Source organism: Hypanus sabinus, chromosome 28 (genome assembly GCF_030144855.1).
Source record: "Hypanus sabinus isolate sHypSab1 chromosome 28, sHypSab1.hap1, whole genome shotgun sequence".
Lineage (NCBI taxonomy): Eukaryota > Metazoa > Chordata > Chondrichthyes > Myliobatiformes > Dasyatidae > Hypanus > Hypanus sabinus.
The window spans coordinates 33472686-33492031 of record NC_082733.1 but is presented as its reverse complement, the minus strand read 5'-3'; the positions used below and the strand labels follow the sequence as shown (position 1 = coordinate 33492031).

The 19346-nt window shown below is 44.4% G+C and overlaps 1 protein-coding gene across 3 annotated transcripts in view; it reads right to left on the bottom strand.

The window, feature by feature from the left end:
• LOC132382570 (hyaluronan and proteoglycan link protein 3-like) overlaps nucleotides 1-18393 on the bottom strand; it is a 55935-nt gene extending 37542 nt beyond the window's left edge. The window contains exons 1-3 of one of the 3 annotated variants that reach the window (XM_059952909.1): nucleotides 18058-18393; nucleotides 3645-3695; nucleotides 1084-1218 (exon numbers count right to left, since the gene is read on the bottom strand). In XM_059952909.1, the coding sequence (XP_059808892.1) occupies nucleotides 1084-1218; nucleotides 3645-3672 (163 nt within the window). In that variant the 5' untranslated portion in view covers nucleotides 3673-3695; nucleotides 18058-18393. The remainder of the gene's footprint in view (nucleotides 1-1083; nucleotides 1219-3644; nucleotides 3696-18057) is intronic. The other 2 variants (XM_059952907.1, XM_059952908.1) reach the window with 2 other exon arrangements.
• Nucleotides 18394-19346: the final 953 nt, after the last annotated feature.

Here is a 19346-nt window from a genome sequence, read left to right as displayed (position 1 = left end):
GCATGGAGAGGGGAGACTTGTAGCATGGGCAACTGCCGGTCTCCCATACAACCCTGCCCAGGCCTGCGCCCTGGAAAAACTTTCCAAGGGGAAAAGCCATGGTCTCACGAGACTAACGGATGCCTATAAATTAGGCACATACATAGACCTAAGGTACTTAAGACTATTGCACAGGACTCTATCTACTAAATATTTACCAATATATTAACAAAAACTTACGACTCACGGATATTGCTGTTTCAAGGGCAAATGGAGAATGGAGATAGATGTCTTTCCGTTATGTGCTTCAAATCTATTTAAGATTAACCAATGCAGGAAATGATGTAAATAACAGCTTACAGTACTCTGCTCAGTCTAATGTATAATTTGTGTCTATGACTTTTGCACAGTCCTATACACAAATGCATCTGTAGAGTAATACAGGCAGTCATTGTTTCAGGCTCAGACCCTTCATCTGAATGACAAGTCCAGACGAAAGGCCAAGACTGAAACATCGACTGTCCATCTCCCTCCACGGATGCTGCCCAACCTGCTGAGTTCTTCCATTATTTTGTTTCTTTGGCCCACTTGCTCCCCGAGTGTTGAGGAACAAATGTTAGATCAGGATGAATTCTTATCATAATGCCATTTACTCATATAGAGTTACAGTTATGAGAGAAAGTGCAGTGCAGGCAGGCAATATTCCTGATTAAGCTTCTTCATTAGTATGGGTGTCAATGGTTATGGGACGATGGCAGGAGAATAGGTTTGAGAGGGATGATGGAATGGTGGTGCAAACCCAGTGACCTAATTCTGCTGCTATGTCTTATGGTTCATGGTCTTAATAAAGTGCAAGGCCATAATGAGGTAGATTGTGAGGTCAAGAGTCCATCTTATCATACAGATTTTTAATGGATGTTAGGCCTTTCTCAATGGGTGCCGGGTTTTCAACGCCAATTTGAATCCAGAACCTACACAATGCAATCAGTCATGATTAGCGAAAGCTCAGCGGAAGATACAGGGCCTGGAGACAGAGCCATCTCACACTGATTATCCTTGGAAGGAAGTACATGCTGCCCAGTTGCCAATGTTGGCCATACTTACACTCGCCGTTTCCATTCCCGTTGCCATTGCCGTTGATGTAGAAGGCACCATTCTGTGCCAAGCACAAGGCCAAGCCGATCAACTGTAGGAGCAGCACCAGCATCAGAGTAAACTTCATTGTAGAGAATCCTTGACCTACAACAGAAGAACAATTGGCTCAGACGTTAGTCGTAAACTGACACGAAGCTTGGGTTTAGAAGCCCAACAGGCAACCTACGACTGGGTGGGATTTCAATTTCCGAGTTGACACACTCTCCCTACAAGTCCAGGGTTGCAGATTTAAATAAGCACAAGGTCTATGTAGACATTCTTTTGCATACTGCAGTAAGAAAAAACCTTTACTTGTCACATGTGCATCAAAGCATCGAAACATACAGTGATATGCGTCATTTGCATCAATAACCAAAAGTCTGGGATGTACTAAAGGCAGCCTGCAGGTGTCACCTTGCTTCCAACACCCACATAGCAAGCCCAAGACTAAGCTTAACCTGGATGTCTTCAGACTGTGGAAGTTCAAAGTTCAAAGTAAATTTATTACTGAAGTGCGTATATGTCATCATATATAACTGAGATTATTTTCTTGTGAGTGTACTCAATAAATCGATGATAGGATAATAACCATAATAGAATCAATGAAAGACCACATCAACTTGGGCATTCAACCAGTGTGCAAAAGACAACAAACTGTGCAAATACAAAAAGAAATAATAATAATCAAAAATAAGCAATAAATATCAAGAACATGTGATGAGATTCCCTGAAAGTGGTCCATAGGCTGTGGGAACATTTCAATGATGAAGTGAAGTTACCCCTTTGGTTCAAGAGCCTTATGCCTGAGGGGTAATAACTGCTCCTGGACCTGGTGGTGTGAGTCCTGAGGCTCCTGTATCTTCTTCCTGATGGCAGCAACAAGAAGAGAGCATCACACACAAAATGCTGGTGGAACACAACAGACCAGGCAGCATCTATAGGGAGAAGCGCTGCCGATGTTTCGGGCCGAGACCCTTCGTCAGGACCAGGGTGGTGGTGGTCTCTGACGATGAATGTTGCTTTCCCGTGACAACGTTTCATGTAGATGTGCTTAACGGTGGGGAGGATTTACCTGTTATATTGGTTGGATTTTCCATTCAAGGGAAATCGGAGCATCTGAAAGAAACTCACACAGTTACAGGGAAAGCATACAAATTGCTTATGGACATTGCTAGGTATTGAACCATTCTTACATCTGGCACAGAAAAGCGTTACACTAACTGCTATGGTGCCAGACTGCCAACATACCACCCAGTCAATGGTGATTTCTTGTCATTGGGATCTTAATGTGGGTTCTGATGCTCTCTCTAGTGCTTGGAATCCCACTACTACTGGAGAGGCTGGGACCTCTTTCCCCTGGACTGTAGGATACTGATGGTAGACCCTTCCGAGTTTAGGGGGGAATAACTAAAGTGAATAGTCATAATTCCTTTACAAGGGCAAAGGAGCCTAAAACTAGAGGGCACAGGTTTAAGGTGAGGGGAGAAAAATAAAAGTGGGATCTGAGAGTAAAGATTCTCACACAGTTGGTTAGCTATGTGGAACAAGCTCAAAGGAAGTGGTAGAGATGGTACAAGTACAATGTTTAGAAGACATCCAGACTGATACGTGGATCAGAAAGGTTCACAGAGATAGGCTCCAAATGCAGGCAAATGGAGCAAGCTCAGGTAGATGCCTTGGTCAGCATGGATGAGACGGGCAGAAGGGCCTGTTCCCATGTTGTGTAGGACAATGACTCAGAAAATCAAGGCTTTTGTTTTTATTCCTAGTGTGCACACAATTAATCCAACTATTCAACACTAAGTATTTTTATCCATGTTGCGGGACGTCTGAGGCAAGAGGGCAAAAGTTGAAGATGAGACGTGCGAGAGTTTGAGAGCTTCTGAGAAGGTATTGTTCACACAGATTTGGACAGAGCTGCCCAAGTAGGTGGTTGTGGAGACAGAGATCTCACAGCATTTACAAAGCATCTAGACGGGAACTTGAATCACCAAGGCACTGAAAGCTATGACTGCACCACAAGTAGAAGGGATTAGTGACAATGCATGCAACTGTCTCACTGCCGCCATCAGGTAGAAGGTACAAGAGCCTCAGGACTCACAGCACCAGGTTCAAGAACAGTTATTACCCCTCAACCATCAGGCTCTTGAACAAAATGAGATAACTACACTCATTCTATTTCTGGTGTTCCCACAACTGATGGTCTCACTTTAAGGATTCTTTATCTTGTTGATTCATGCTTTCATAATTTATTGTTATTTATTTATACTTTCATTTGCTCAGATGTTGTTCATTGATCCTCTTTACGGTTACTGTTCCATTCATTTGCTAAATATACCCGTAGGAAAAAGGAACTGAGGGTCGTATGTGGTGACATGTATGTACTCCAATACTAAGTTTTACTTTGAACTTTAAACTTTTTGAACTTTACCTGTATCTACAGGGCGGGCCATACATAAGCTTGTTTCTGTTCCATTTAACTCTTTACTCTAGTTCAAACTTCTAAGTAAATTTATTATCAAAGTACATACCTGTCACCATATAAACACGAAGATTCATTTTCCTGTGGACGTTCACAGTAACTAGAAGAAACACAATAGAATCAATGAAGCACTGCGTCCAACAGGATGGGCAAACAATCAATGAGAAAAAGAAAACAAACAATGCAAACACAAAATAATAGTAAATAAATAAGTAATAAATATCGAGAACATGAGATGAAGAGTCCTTGAAAGTGAGTCCATAGGTTATGGGAACATTTTAGTGATGGGACAAGTAAGGTTGAGTGAAATTATCCCCTCGGATTCTAAAGCCTGATGGTTGAGGGGTAGGAACTGTTCCTGAACCTGGTGGTGTGAGTCCTGAGGCTCTGGTACCTCTTCCTGATGGTAGCAGCAAGAAAGAGCATGGCCTGGATGATAGAGTTCCCTGATGATGGATGCTGCTTTCCTATAACAGCACTCCATGTAGATGTGTTCAATGGTGGAGAGGGTTTTACCCACGATGGTCTGCATTGTATCCACTACTTTTGGTAGGACTTTCCATTCAAGGGCATTAGTGTTTCCATACCAGGCAGTGATGCACCAGTCAATATACTCTCCTCCACATATCTACAGAAGTTATAAATGACATCCAGATCTTCACAAACTTCTAAGAAGGTAGAGGTACTGCCAAGCTTTCTTTGTAATGGCACTTACATGCTGGACCCAGGACAGATCCTCTGAAATGATAACAATGAAGAATTTAAAGTTGCTGACCTCTCCACCTATGATCTCCCCAATAAGGACTGACTCATGGACCTCTGGTTTCGTCCTCCTGAAGTCAATAATAATCTAGGAATGGAACAGTAGGCATTTGTAATCGTAGTCTAACAGTGGCTAAGTGTGTTGGGACTCCTGGTTCTTCAGGGTGATATGTTGATAATAACTGGGCAGAGATTTCTTCAAACAACCCTGATTGAAATCCCCGACAATGATTTGAACAGCAGTGAGGTAGACTGCTTCTTGTTTGCTAACCACGGCATGCGATACATCGAGTGTTTGATTAAATCTGCCTTTAGCAGATTGTAGTCAGGGTCAAAGAGGAGTACTTTCTTGATAAGTAGAAGGGTCAGCAATTAATCATCAGATGTTCCAGATCAGGGGATCAAGAGTGCAACAAGACCACTGCGTTGAGCACCACAAAGAGTTTATCATGGAACACAGACCCCCCAATATTTGCCTTCTCCGAATCAGCAGTGCAGTCCATCCTGTGTATCGAGAAACCCTTTGACCTTACTGGAACAAATTATCTGGTCCTTATCATTCTGAGGCTTCAAGGTTCCCCTTTTTGACTTCATTGGCTGACAAAATACAAGTTGCTATAGGGATTCAGCTCTGCAAAATTTTTAATTTGTATGTGCTATTTGTAAAAAAATACTGCATTATATTTTTATTGCTCAATGAATCATGTTGTATTTTCCGTGCCCACTTTTCTGTGTCATCAGTGTAGTTTTCCTTCTGCAAGTGAAGATCACTGGAAACAACTCTAACAAAACAATACAGCCCAAGGAAAAGCGAAACTTGACAGGCAAACAACACCTTGGATCTGGAGTCACAAGAGACTGCAGATGCTGGAGTCCAGAGCAACAATCATTTCTGCTGAAAGAACTCAGTGGGATGAGCGACATAACCCACTATCCCTTTCTTCCCTCCTCCAGATGCTGCTTGACCTGCTGACTTCTTCCTGAGATAGTCAGCAACACCTCTTCTCTGTTGCCGAATGAACGTGCATTCACTGGGTGGTGGTACTGTAGTGCCTTCTCTCATTGGTATCACACACACACTCACACACAATGCTGGCAGCATCTATGGAGGGGAATGAACATTTGACGTTTCAGGCCGAGAACCTTCATCCGGACTGGAAAGCAAGGAGGCAGAGTCCAGAATAAGAAGGTGGGAGGGGAGAGAGAGGAGTACAAGCTGGCGGGTGTTAGGTGAGACCAGGTGAGGGGAATGGTGAGTCGATGAGGTTGCGGAGATCTATCCTGGGCCCAGTACAATGATATAGTCACTGAGAAGACATGCTAGTGGCTGTACTTCATTGAGAGTTTGAGGAGACTTGGTATGCCACCAAAGACTGCAGCAAATTTCTACAGATGCACAGTGGCGAGCATGGAACCACACTGCTTTGTTCTGATGTCTGGTTCTGGCCACACAGCAGTGCTGCTGAGAACCATGAATGGCCTCATCTTCGCCATCTGGTGGCTAATATTAGGAAGAACAAGCTCTTTGGTCCTGGCGCCAGAAATGGAAAGGTCGAAGTTCTATTTGGCCCTATATTATATATCTATCTATATATATATATATATATATATATATATATATATACACACACACACACACACACACACACACACACATATATATATATACATATATATATATTGCACAACCTGCAGAGAGCTTTCCAGTATCTACACCAGTCCAAGAGAATAGGCAAGGTCTTTCCTGAAAACAGAACAGCTTTGCAGATTGAATCCCTCGAAAATGGTTGAAATTAAATACTGGAAAAGTGATGTTAAAAAAAAAATCAGTCTCTGCATGCACATCTCTGCCTCTTTACAATTTTCATGTGGAGGACAGTTATTGAACTCTGAAAGGTATCATTGATATGAGATACAGGTTTAGGAGAATCTTTAATAGCGTTATAACAGATGGCCTAAACTAGATCTATCAGAAATAAGTATTTCCCATTTAGAATGATAAATCTCCAGTCCCAGTCACCAGAATTGAGGGGTCGGAAGCGGAAAGGGTGAGCAGCTTCAGGTTCCTGGGCATCAACATCTCAAAGGACCTATTCTGGCCCAACATATTGACACAATAAAACGAAGGCATACCAGTGGCTCCACTTTGTTAAGTACTTGAAGTACTTGAACCCTCAGCCCCATGACATGCCCTCCCCTCACTAATACCATCAGCAAGGAGGTACAGAAGCCTGAAGATCTACACTCAATGTTTTAGGGGCAGCTTCTTCCCCTCCACAATCAGGTCATGAACCATGAACACTACTTCGCTATTACTTTTTGATTTATTTGTTGAAACTTACAGTAAATTTGACTTGCACTGCACTGCTGCTGATGCAAAACAACAAATTTCACGACTATGTCAGTGAAAATAAACTCGAAAAAAGAACTTAAAAATTCGAGAAGTTTGAGCTGCCGTATGTGTGATGTCTAGTGTCCAACAGCAGATGGCAGTAGATATCAGTTGTGTGAACACCAACAGCCACAACGCTCCTGTTGAAACCTCAGATAAATACTTCGTGGAGATTTGTGATATCTATGATTATATGATATATATGTACAATGTCTGAAATACATCTTATGAAAATGTTTACTTGATGATGAACTTCAATAAAAAAATAAATTACAAAAAAAAAAGGTGGAACCTCCCTTGGTAATACTAAAGCTTCCTGGTAGAGTGGACTCATTGACAAAATCAGTGGAAGACTATTCAACCTTCTCTACATAACCAGTGGGCACAGCTGGTAGACACCTCCGGAGCTGGCAAAGCTGGTAAGTCACAATGGTAGCACAGTGGTTAGCATGGAACTATAACAGCTCGGGGCATCAGAGTTCAGAGTTCAATTCCGGCACCGTCTGCAAGGAGTCTCTCTTTGTCCTCCCCGTGAAATGTGTGGGCTCACCCCCCCCCCACCCACCCCGAGTGCTCTAGCTTCCTCCCACAGTCTAAATGGTCATTGTAAATTCTCCCGAGAATAGGATAGGGTTAATCAGGGTTGTGAGGGGTTGCTAGGGCAACGTAGCTCGAAGGGCCGGATGGGCCTATTCTGCAATGCCTGACCGGCTGCGTTTCGTGTGTGTTATTGCATCACTACACCTATGGCAGGTGAATTTTAAAGTTGACATTTTTGATTATTTGGAGAGGATCCTCCACCATGTTGATCCAGATTCCCAGCATCCGCATAATCTCTTGCATAGCTAGTACACCATCCTGTCTCAAAGCACCAGAAGTTCAATCCCGATCTCTGGTGCCATCCGTGTGGAGTTTGCACCGTCTCCCTATGACCTCGTGAGTTCCCTCAGTTGTTCTGGTCTCCTCCTACATCCTACAGACGTACAGGTTGATAGGTTAATCAGCTACTGTAAACTGCCCTTAGTGTGGGTGGGTGCATAAATCCAAAATTTGGCCAATCGGCTCATTGTGTCTGCTCCACTCTTCCATCATGGTTGATTAATTATCCCTCTCAAACCCATCCTCCTGCCTTCTTCCTGTAAATTTTGACACCCAGACTAATCAAGGGCTTAGCATCCTCCACTTTAAATCGGCTTGGCTGTCACAGTCTCATGAATTCCAAAGATTCACCACCCTCTGGCTAAAGATACTCCAAGAAGAACTGCAGGAAAAGTGGGGAGAATAAAAACAGATTTAGTGAAATAGCTTCTTGATTTTTCAGTGTAGGCTCAATGGGCTGTCTTGAGCTTTGGTCATCAATTGACTTAGCTCAGGATATAAATCAACATCAGCTCAGTCTCCCTGAGCAACAATGAGCCTTCACCATCATCAGCATTATGTGCCCTGCCGTATGACGTTGGGCAATCAAGGTCTCATGACCAGGATTATTCTTGTCGAACTTTTCTACAGAACTGGTTTGCCATTGCCTTCTTCTGGTCAGTGTCTTTACAGGACAGGTGGCCCCACCCATTACCAATACTCTTCAGAGATTGTCTGCCTGGCGTCTGTGGTCGCATAACCAGGACTTGTGATGTGAACCAGCTGCTCATACCAGCTCCCACGCCTTCATGTGATCCTGATCGGGGCAACTAAGCTGGTGGTACACCTTGCCCAAGAGTGACCTGCAGTCTAGCAGAGTGAAGGAGTGCCTTACACCTCCTTTGGTAGAGATGTATCTCCATCCCACCGCCCAACTGAGCTTAAGGTTTTTTATAATCACAGGAGGCCATTTGGCCCATCAGGTCCATGCCTGATTCTGGTCTATACCCACACTCCGTGCTCCGACCCATTGACTCCTACATTCAGAGAAACAGAGGGTGGTTCAAATGGTTCAATATAATAAAATAAAAATCGTACAGTATAAAAACTGAAATTCTCACTCTTCATTGAGACATCCACAAAACTAAGAAACCCCAAGGAATGAATAACAATAGAGTCAGAATCCCAAAGCCCCCACCCCCATGCACAAGCAGCAGCAGAAGCAACAACCCCCTCCCCACCACCAAGCAAGCAACAGCAAAAGCCCCCCAAAGGGATTTTAATCTAGAGTCTATAACCCAGCACTCTGGTATTTCAGACAGCCTCTCTCTCACCAGCGAGGGACAGAGCGAGGGGTCGCTCCTGCACTGAGAGCGGGAGACCAGCAGCTAACTGTTCCTCAAACTAAAACTCAGTGTGTTCACCACTAAACACTTCCTGCTGGCGATCCTCCTCCTCCCTGCCTAGCTTTGTACATGCACACTACGAGGGCAGTAGAGTGAAAAGATAACTCGTCTTCAAAGGCATCACCCATGGTCAGACTGCCACACACTACAAGGTCTTCGATCTCTTCTTTCTCAATGAAAATTCCCCTCCCCTGTCTGCTCCTCACCCCCAACAAGTTCCCCTTCGGTCTTCCCACTTTCTCCAGATTCGAGGAGTAGCCACGGGACTAGATAAGGTGAATATTGAAAGGATGTTTCTTTTGGTGGGGGTATCTGGAACTAGAGGGCACAGCATCAAAATTGAGGGGCAACCCTTTAGAACAGAGGTAAGGAGGATTTTTTTTTAGCCAGAGAGTAGTAATTCTGTGGAATGCTCTGCTACAGACTGCAGTGGAGGCCAAGTCCGTATGTATATTTAAGGTGGAAGTTGATTGTTTCCTGACCGGTCAGAGTATCAAAGGATATAGCAAAAGGGCAGATGTATGGGGTTGAGTGGGAGCCGAGATCAGCCATGATGGAATGGAGAAGCAGACTCAATGGGCTGAATGGCCTAATTCTGCTCCTAAGTCTTAGAGTCTTGTGGTCCTATAGGCACATGCATGGGCCCCAGGTCTTCTGGCCTTTTCATTGGCAATGTAGAAGAGTCCATGTTCCAAGCCTTCTCCAGTAATGCTCTCCCACACTTCCTGCACTGCACTGCTGACTGCATTGGGGCTGCTTCATGCTCATCAGTCTCATCAACTTTACTTCCAACTTCCACCCTGCCCTTAAATTCACTTGGTCCTTTTCTGACACCTCCCTCCCCTTTCTCAATCTCCCTGTCTTCATCTCTGGAGACGAACTGTCAGCTGACATCTTTGATAAACCTACCAATTTCCACCTCTATGTTGACTAGACCTCTTCCCACCCGGTCTCCTGTAAAAATGCCATGCGTTTTATTCACTTCCTTTGTCTCCAACTCATCTATTCCCAGGATAATGCTTTCCTTTCCAGGACATCAGAGATATCCTCCTTCTTCAAAGAATGGGGTTTCTCTTCCTCCACCATAGATGCTGCTCTCGCCCGCAACTCCTCCATTTCCCAAATCCGCACTCACCCCATCTTGCTGTTGCCTTAACAGTGATAGAGTTCCTCTTCTCCTTGCCTACCATCCCATGAGCCTCAGCATCCAACACATCATTCTGCGCAACTTCCGCCATTTCTAAAGGGATCCTACCACCAAACACATCTTTACCTCTCCCCCACCCTAACTTTCCACCTTCTGTGGGGATCACTTCTTCCATAATTCCCTTATCCATTTGCTCCTTCCCAGTAATCTCCCTCCATCACTTATCCCTAGAAGCAGCTAAAGTGCTACACCTGCCCATTCACTTCCTCCCTCATCTCCATCCAGGGCCCCAAACAATCCCTCCAGGTGAGGCAACATGTCACCTGCAAATCTGCTGGGGTAGTCTATTGTATCCGATGCTCCCGATGTAGCCTCTTCTACATTGGTGAAACCCGTTGTAAACTGGGGGACTGCTTCTTTGAGCAGCCCCATTCCATCTGCCAAAAGCAGAACTTCCCGGTAACCAAACACTTTCGTTGCGATTCCTACTCCCGTTCCGACGTGTCGTGCCATGATGAAGCCACTCTCAGGGTGCAGGAGCTACACCTTACATTCCATCTGGGTAACCTCCAACCTGATGGCATGAATATCAATTTCTCCTTTCGGTAAAAAACAATTCTCCCCCTTCCTTCTTCTGGCTTCTTACCTCATCTCACCTCCTATCACCTGGTGTCCCTCCTTCTTCTCTTTCTCCCATGGTCCACCCTCCTTTCACATCAGATTCCTTCATGTCCAGCCTTTTATCTTTCCCACCCACCTGGCTTCACCTACCACCTTCCTTTCCCTCATCCTCTCACCTTTTTTATTCTGGTGTCTCCCCCCCTTCCTTCTCAGTCCTGAGGAAGGGTCTCTGCCCGAAACGTCAACTGTTTGCTCATTTCCACAGAAGCTGCCTGGCCTGCTGAGCTCCTCCAGCATTTTGTATGTGTTGCTTTGGATTTCCAGGACTTGCAAAGTTTCTTGTGCTAATGGTGCACTACAATCTCAGCAAGTCTAACCCTTCCCTCCCACCATTTATCTTCATCATGTGCCTACCTATCTAAGAGACCCTCAAATATCCCTAATGTATCTGATTCTACCATCACCCCTGGCAGGACATTCCATGCATTTACACCGCCCTATCCCCACTATTCTTTTCTCCAATCACCTTAAAATTATATCCTCTCGTATCAGACATTGCCATCCAAGAAGTCTTTAGCTATCCACTCGATGCTTTTTACCATCTTATACATGTCCATCAAGACACCTCCGAACCTCCTTCACTCCAGAGAGAAAAGCCCTAGCTCACCTCATAAGGCATACACTTTAGAAGCAGTAGGCCACTCAGCCCCTCAATCCTGTCCCACCTTTAAATGTGATCATAGGTAATCTGCCCCAGATCTTACCTGCTCCTCTATACCAATTTCCCATTGCTTTCAATACCCTGATCCTTCAAACAGTTATCCACCTCCTCATTAATAATCCCAAAGATCCATTCTCCACAGTCTATATGATAGAGAATCATCGTTGGTGGCATGGTCATGTAGCAGTTGGTGTAACACTATAAGAGCACCATCGACATGGATTAAATTCCACCGCAATCTGTAAGGAGATTTATGTTCTTCCCATGACCACATAGGTTTCCTCTGGGTGCTCCGGTTTCCTCCCACATTCCAAAGTAGCTTGGATTAGGGATAGGGTCAGTAAGTTGCGGGCATGCTATGTTGGCGTCAGAACCGTGGGGACCCCTGGCTAAAGGGGACAACTACGCTCACTGGTCTATCCATTGAGATGTTCCCACAACCAACGATCTCACTTTAAGGACTCTTTATCTCATTACCTCATGTTCTCATTATTTCCTACTACTTATTTATATTAGTGTTTGCGCAGTTTGTTATCCTTTGTACTCCAGTGGATCTTTCATTGATCCTGTTGTAGTTACAATTCCATAGAGTTGCTGAGTATGCCCGCAGGAAAATGAATCTCAGGAGTGTATATGCTGATATACATGTACTTTGATAATAAAGTTTACTTTGAACATCTTTGGACTGTGTTGATCATTGACACAAACACTGGGTGTTTTGATGTACACGTGACAAATTAAGCTAATCTTCATCTTTATCTAATCCAAAGATTTACCAGCCACTGCAAGAGAGACTTCCTGTGCCCCTCAGTTTTAACTGACTGACCCTTGTCCACTCGTTTAATGTTGCCCCACATGTTGATAACTATCATCGTCACAGATTTGCACAGCATAGAAACTGGCTCTTCAGCACAACGTTCCATCCTGACCAAGGTGCCTTCTTGGGCTCACCTGCGTTTGGCCCATATCCCTCTAAACCTTCCTTATCCATCATCCTTAATATCCTTTAAACATTATAATGTTATCCATCTCCACCAACTTCTCCAGCAAATTCCCACCCACTACCTTTGGAATAAAAAAACCTACATCTCAGGTTCCCTTAAGTTTTTCCCTCTCACTTTGAACCCACCACCCTGTCTACTTTTAAATTCTCAATACCCAGGGATCATGCATTTCATCTACACCCCTCGTGACTTTATAAACCTCGATAAGGATTAAAGATTAGCTTTATCTGTCACATGTACGTCAAAACATACAGGGGAATACGCGGCCTGTGTTGGGGGCAGCCCACAAGTGTCGCCATGCTTCTGGTGCCAACGTAGCATGCCCACAACTCCAGAACACGAATACACACAATCTTTGGAATGTGGGAACAAACCGGAGCACCCAGACATGGGGAGAATGGACAAGTTGCTTAGAGGCAGTGGTGGGAATTGAACCATAATCTTACAGCTAGTGCACTGTGAAGCATTATGCTGACTGCTACGCTAGCGTGCAACCCTACAAGGACTCCTCTCATCCTCCTTCACCCCAGGGTTAACAGTGCCAGCCTGTCCATTGCTACTTGGTGTCTCCTGTGTTTCAACCACGTGCTTCTAAACTCAACCCAGCAAAGCACCGAGTACATTGTATCTCTACGATGAGATAACTTGGAGATTAGTAGCAATTTTACACATTGCAGACCATTCCACCGTATCAAACTCCAGGTGTCCCAAGACAAGCCTCAGGAGGTATTTAGAGACAAGGAAGGGTAAGACCATAAGATACAGGAGCAGAATTAGACCATTTGGGCCATCGCTAGAGCTCCATTATTTCTTCACGGCTGATCCATTTTCCCTCTCAGCCCCAATCTCTTCCTTTCTCCCCATATCCCATCATGCCCTGACCAATCAAAATAAGACCATAAGTTACAGGAGCAGAGTGAGGCCATCTGGATAATTCTAGAGTGGACCAACAAGGAGTTTCAAGCTTGAGATAGCAATTTAGATGGTTCAACATCTCTGCAAGGAGAGGAGCTTACTTCAGAGCTCTGGACTCAGTCATTGCCTGAGACATCTGTAGGGGTACTGTCACAGAGTCAAGGACAACACCTTTTGTATGTACAGCCTTGACTCATTGAGAAATAACACTCAGGCACTCTCACCAGCACCATATCTTGACATCCAATGGTCAGACTTTTGATAGCATTGGAAAAGCAGAAAAACTGCAGATGCTGAAAATCTGAGATAAAAGCATAAAATGAGGAACGTACTCGAGGTTAGGCAGCATCTGTGCAGCAAGATAAATAGTTGATGCTTTGGGTCTAAAATAAAAACTTGGCAAAACTGGAGAAGGGTTTTTCACCTAAAATGTTCACCCTGTTTCTATTTCCACAGATGATATCTGACCTGCTGAGTGATTCCAGCATCTCCTCTTTTTATTTGCGATTTCCAGCATCTGCAGCCTTTGGCTTTTACTTAACGCTAAAGGTCTGCCAGAAGAAGATGGCGCCAGTGAACAACGTTACCATAGGCGACGTCCTACAGATGGTCCACGAAACTACTTCCCTCATTTCTTTTATGTCTTCCTATTCTTTCAAGTGTGGTTCTGCCACTGTTGGAGCCAGCGATCTACAGTTTGATGGTATCTGGTACTTTGCTATCTCCAGGAGGCAAGTGGCCTGGAGGCCAAGAAGCTTAGAGATGGGGTGCGAGCCCATGATCAACTCCATTTCCTGCCAATTAAAGCATCAAGGAAGATTGAAAACATCGAGGCAGGAATTGAAAGCAAGCGAGTGTTCAGCAGTGTCTACCAGCCTTTCGCTCGCTGCAGGAGGAGGGAGCCTGCATGTGACAGTCTCTCTCCCCCATCCTCGCACAGGGAAAGGTCCCTGCATTCAGGCAGTCACCCCCTCAATGCCATTGGGGGACGGTACCAAAGTTCCGGGTCTGTGGCTTGTGGATCGGGCTCTGGAGTTCCTGCTTCCTGGTCACTCCTTTTTCTATTTTGGAAGAATCAGAGCAGTCTGCAGATAACAAACACTCAGCTGCACCCGTTTGATCTTGTGTTTTATATTCTGCGGGTTTCGCTCACTCCTTCTTGGTGCCATTTGCGTGATTTGGTTTTTGCTTGTGGGAGGGTCAGTGTGTTTCTTTGAACAGGTTCCATGTCTCTTCTTGGTTTGTGAGTGTCTGTGGGGAAGGGTGGTATACTGCAAACATGCTTTGATAATAAATACACTTTGAATCTTTAAACTTTCTCAGTGAAAGATTGATATCAACCTAAAATACTAACTCAGTTCTCTCTCCACAGCTGCTGCCTGACCTGTTAAGTATTTTTAGTCCTTAATAAATGATGTTCACACACTTTGCATCAACTCCAGCCATGATCTATTATTTACCCTACAACCATTATATTTTTTGAGAAAATTTTGTCTGTAATTTTAAAGAGGAGGGATTGCTACTTTGATCTTTAACCCATTACCTAAGCTTCATAAGTCGTCTGCACAAGGAGCAAACATCTGCTGGGAATGTTCGACCTCAGTGTCTAAGGAAGTCACAAGCTCCACTTACATTGCCTGTAGGCTCGAGGTTAAAGGAATGAAGGGGCTCATGGCGGAGCAACAGGTGCCTCATCACTCCAACAAAGCAGATTCAATACCAGCCTCAGGCGCTTGCTGTGAAGATGTTGGCACCCCCATTGCAAGGTCAAGACCTTTGACAGAATTACCATTAGGTCACACCTATCCTATCCTAACTTGGGACTACCTTACTGTTCCTTCCTCACTGCTGGGTCGAACTCCCTCCCCAGCAGCACTGCCAGGGCAGAACTCTAGCAGGTCAACCAAGACAGTTAGGGGTGGGCAATAAATTCTGGCCTTGCCAGCCCACATCCAAACAAAATTAAAAGATTTCTTTAAGAGGAACATTGGAAACAAGAGCAAGAATCAACTATTCCGATCTTTAAGACTGTTCCACTATTCAATAAGAGTAGGCCCATACCCTCTTCAAACTATTTTTTCTTTTTGAAGATAAGGTCTTCCAATTTCTTATATTAACACTTGGGTCCTGCCCCTTTGGGCAAATCAAGGTCACCAAAGCCACCAACACACACAGGAGATTCTGCGGATGCTGGAAATCCAGAGCAAAAAAACACAAAATGCTAGTGGAACTCAGCAAGTCAGGTATTATCTATGGGGAAGAACAAACAGTCCCTGTTTTGTGCTCAGACCCTCCGTTGGGACCCACCTCCCAGCTTGGCTAACGTTACCATAAAAACGAGTCATCCTAATGATAAAATCCACACCTCTTCCCAACAGCTAATCCCAATTCCAGGGCCATCCAGAAGGGAAATGGAGCAACAAACCATCCGCTGGAGGAGCTCGGCGGTTTGGGCTGCATCTGCGGGGAAGAGGGATTGTCCCAATTACAGGTCAAAGCGCTACACCCGTTCCTTGCGCAGATTGTTTCTTGCCTCAGACCGCAGAGCTTGCAGTCAGTCTCCCGTGACTCCAGAGAGGAAATGGGAGTTCTACATAAAAACAGCGCTGACATTAATACTGGAATTTGAACATTGTAAAGTATCTCGAGGCTCTTAGGAAAAGCTTACTGGCAAAATGTGTAAAGTTTGCACGTTTTTATACATATAAACATGAGAACAACACGATGTTTATACCGACAACGCATCTCATAAGCGATGAGATATTGCTGCAACTCTCCTCCTATTGTAATTAACAGAATCGAGTTTAATATCGCTGACATATGTCGTGATTTTTTGTGGCAGCAGTACAGTGCAATACATAAAATGAGAAAAATGTATGAAATATTAAATTAAATAAGTAGCGCAGAAAGAGAGCAGGACTTTTGTATGCGTTGGTTCATTGTCCATTCAGCAATCTGAAGGCAGAGGGGGTTAGGAGCTGTTCCTGAATCGTTGAGCGTGTCTTCAGGCTTCTGTATCGCGTTCCTGATGGTGGTAATGAGAAGAAGATGTGCCCTGGGTGATGGGGTGAACAACCAGTGTAAGGCGATCGATGTCAGGAAACGGGCCACTATTTCTCCCGAGTAAGATCCCACAGGGAGCTAATGAATCGCCGTTTTGGATGGGGGTCGGATGTCGATCAGGCCACCAAGAGGACTGGGCTTCTCGTCGGCAAGATTCGCTATCGCCCACAGCTCTGGGGGTACATCTCGTCCCGGTGCAGAGTGGTATCAGGGTGGATTACAGTCTGGATTCCGGAGGTGGCTTTACCTTCGGCGCCAAGTACACTTGAGTTAAACTTTTCGAGAATAAGTAAATAACCTCACGTTAAAACCTGTGATTGCTTACACTGGACACCAAAATAGATTATCTTTGTTTTGCTCGCCACTTGAAAGTCTAACCCACTACAAATCATCTCGTGGTATCGTTCCCAGATGTGGACTGTCCTGTTGCCCTGACATCTGCCTCGGTCAAGTTGTGTTTGTTAATCGCCCTGAAAGTGCCTTGAGATATTTTGCTACGTTAAAGGCGATAATGTAATTGCTAGTTGCTGTCAGCGTGTGCGCGTTTTAACCAAACACAGATGCTGCAACTGATGTGAAAAGATTCTCAACGTTACTTTATAGGAAAGTCTCCGGGGAGAAAATAGCTAACGAACCGTCAAAATCTTGCAACGCACGCCACACACACACACACACACACACACACACACACAAAGCAATTGAAACCATATTCCTGAATGCATTTGGAAGGTGTTGCTTTTTTTCCATGGAAGTACTAATCCGATGTGTATTGTGGTGTTTCAATACCCTTACAGAAAAGTCAGAGCTGAGCTCTTTCCGTCAGCGGCGCACTTGCAGTATGGCAGTGTCGCCAGGAGAGGGCGGTGCAGACAGTAGTTTACTCTTTCAATCTCCTCCAAAAGTTTTGGAGTTTGAGAAACTTCAGGACTTCGCTTCCGCACAGACCTCTGAGACGCACCGCGAACCGACTATCAACAGGGATTATTCTTCCTCCATGTGCCCTCGTTTTTTTTCTTATTCTGCAATATGAGACTTAGTTCGTAACAATTTTACCCCGTAATAAAAAATTTTAAATACCTAAACACAATCTGATACATATACGGTCTATTCTCGTTTTAGCTTGTATTTATCAGAAAAGTCATTTTTCAAACAATCCTTCATTACCATCAAATGAATGACTCGGTTAATAATTTTAATTAACAAAACGAAACTTTCAAAATTAATTTTCTGAATTTGCAAAGAAAATGCATCGTAAGTTTAAATTTTCGCACTGGTTCGCGCATTTTAAAACAATGAAATCGCAGATTTATCTGTCCAAAACCACGGTGGACCCCAGTGCTGAACGAATATTTCGTTTCTCCCATTCCGCTCTGTCCTCATACCAACTATCGATCTGCATCCCTTTCCCCCACACACTCTAGTTGTAAAAGCCTCTGGAAAAAAAATTGCAGTTGTTTTTGTTTCGATAAACCATATTCGGTTGGCATTTATATCAACCTACACATCCACACACTTGAAATGCATTGTGCAACGAAAGAGCGGTAATTCGCAATGGCAGTAAACCTGTACTCACAACGTTGGACTAATTCTGCTTCAAGTTTCCTGCAAGCTCAGAGTCCAGTTCTTTGGCAAGTGATGCTGTCCCTTTGTATCCCAGAGCTTGTAATAAATCCTGGAACCTAATAACTGTACTTTATAAAAAAAAGCGGGGTATAGTAACTCGACGTCATCAGTCGGTCCAATGACGCTCCGTCTTCAAGGCAGCCCCCTATACTCGCCCTGGCCGGACCCAGCCGTCACACTTTCGCGATTACCCAATATGTTTATAGATGAGAACTTCACGTCAGTTTCTCCGCTCTAGGGGGCTCGTTTGTACTAAAGTTGCAACCTGGACCGTCTTCCCCCCAACTGCCGTCAGGAAAGCTGAATAGCAACTAAAGTTCTGTATGTTTTCGCAACGGCTCTGCCCTTCCCGTCAAGGGGTCGTTTGTGTGCCTGGGATTAAATTAATAGGAATCTTGCTAAATACCTTTTATCACCCTCCCACTATTTTACAATCTGTGCTCAAGTGTTTATGAATTTTTTCTTTGTTTTTGTCTCTCTTCCCGATTCTTTTTTTTCAGCTTTCTAATTTTACATCTGGTCGGTACTTTTAAAAAGACACAGGGTCGCCGAACTCCCCAAAATAACGTCCGCAGTCCTGCACGGAGTTCTTAATAGATCAAAGTCTCAGAGGCCCAACCAAATTACAGAATCACAGGCAAAATTCACAACCAGTTCCCTGTCTCAGATGGAGTGCTGAGCAGTTAAACAGCCCACACAGCTTCCCAAAATGCTGAGTCCCAAACACAGATCCCCAACTTCCACAATCCCAGACATAACAGTACCTCCCCATTCACATTTCCACAAGCAACGTGCACAGTTCTGGAATCTCACACACACACACACACACACACACACACACACACACACACACACACACACACACACACACACACACACACACACACACACACACACACACACACACACACACACACACACAGTCCCGTGAAGTACGCAGTCCCACACGTAGTCCTGAGAATGCAGCTCTCTACATCAATCACTGAAACTATCCACACGATCAATGCCTCTCATCATCTTGTACACCTCTATCAGGTTACCTTTCATCCTTTCATACAATGCAGGTATATAGGTATATACAGGTTTCATACAGGTCACCTTTCATACAATCCACAGATCCCCAACACACTCCACAACTATGACTGTCACCTTCTTAGTTACCCTTGCTCGAGTGATAAACTTCTATCCATTCTTCCTCGCAGCCTTCTCAGTCACTGACAAAGCCTTAAAGTCAGAATT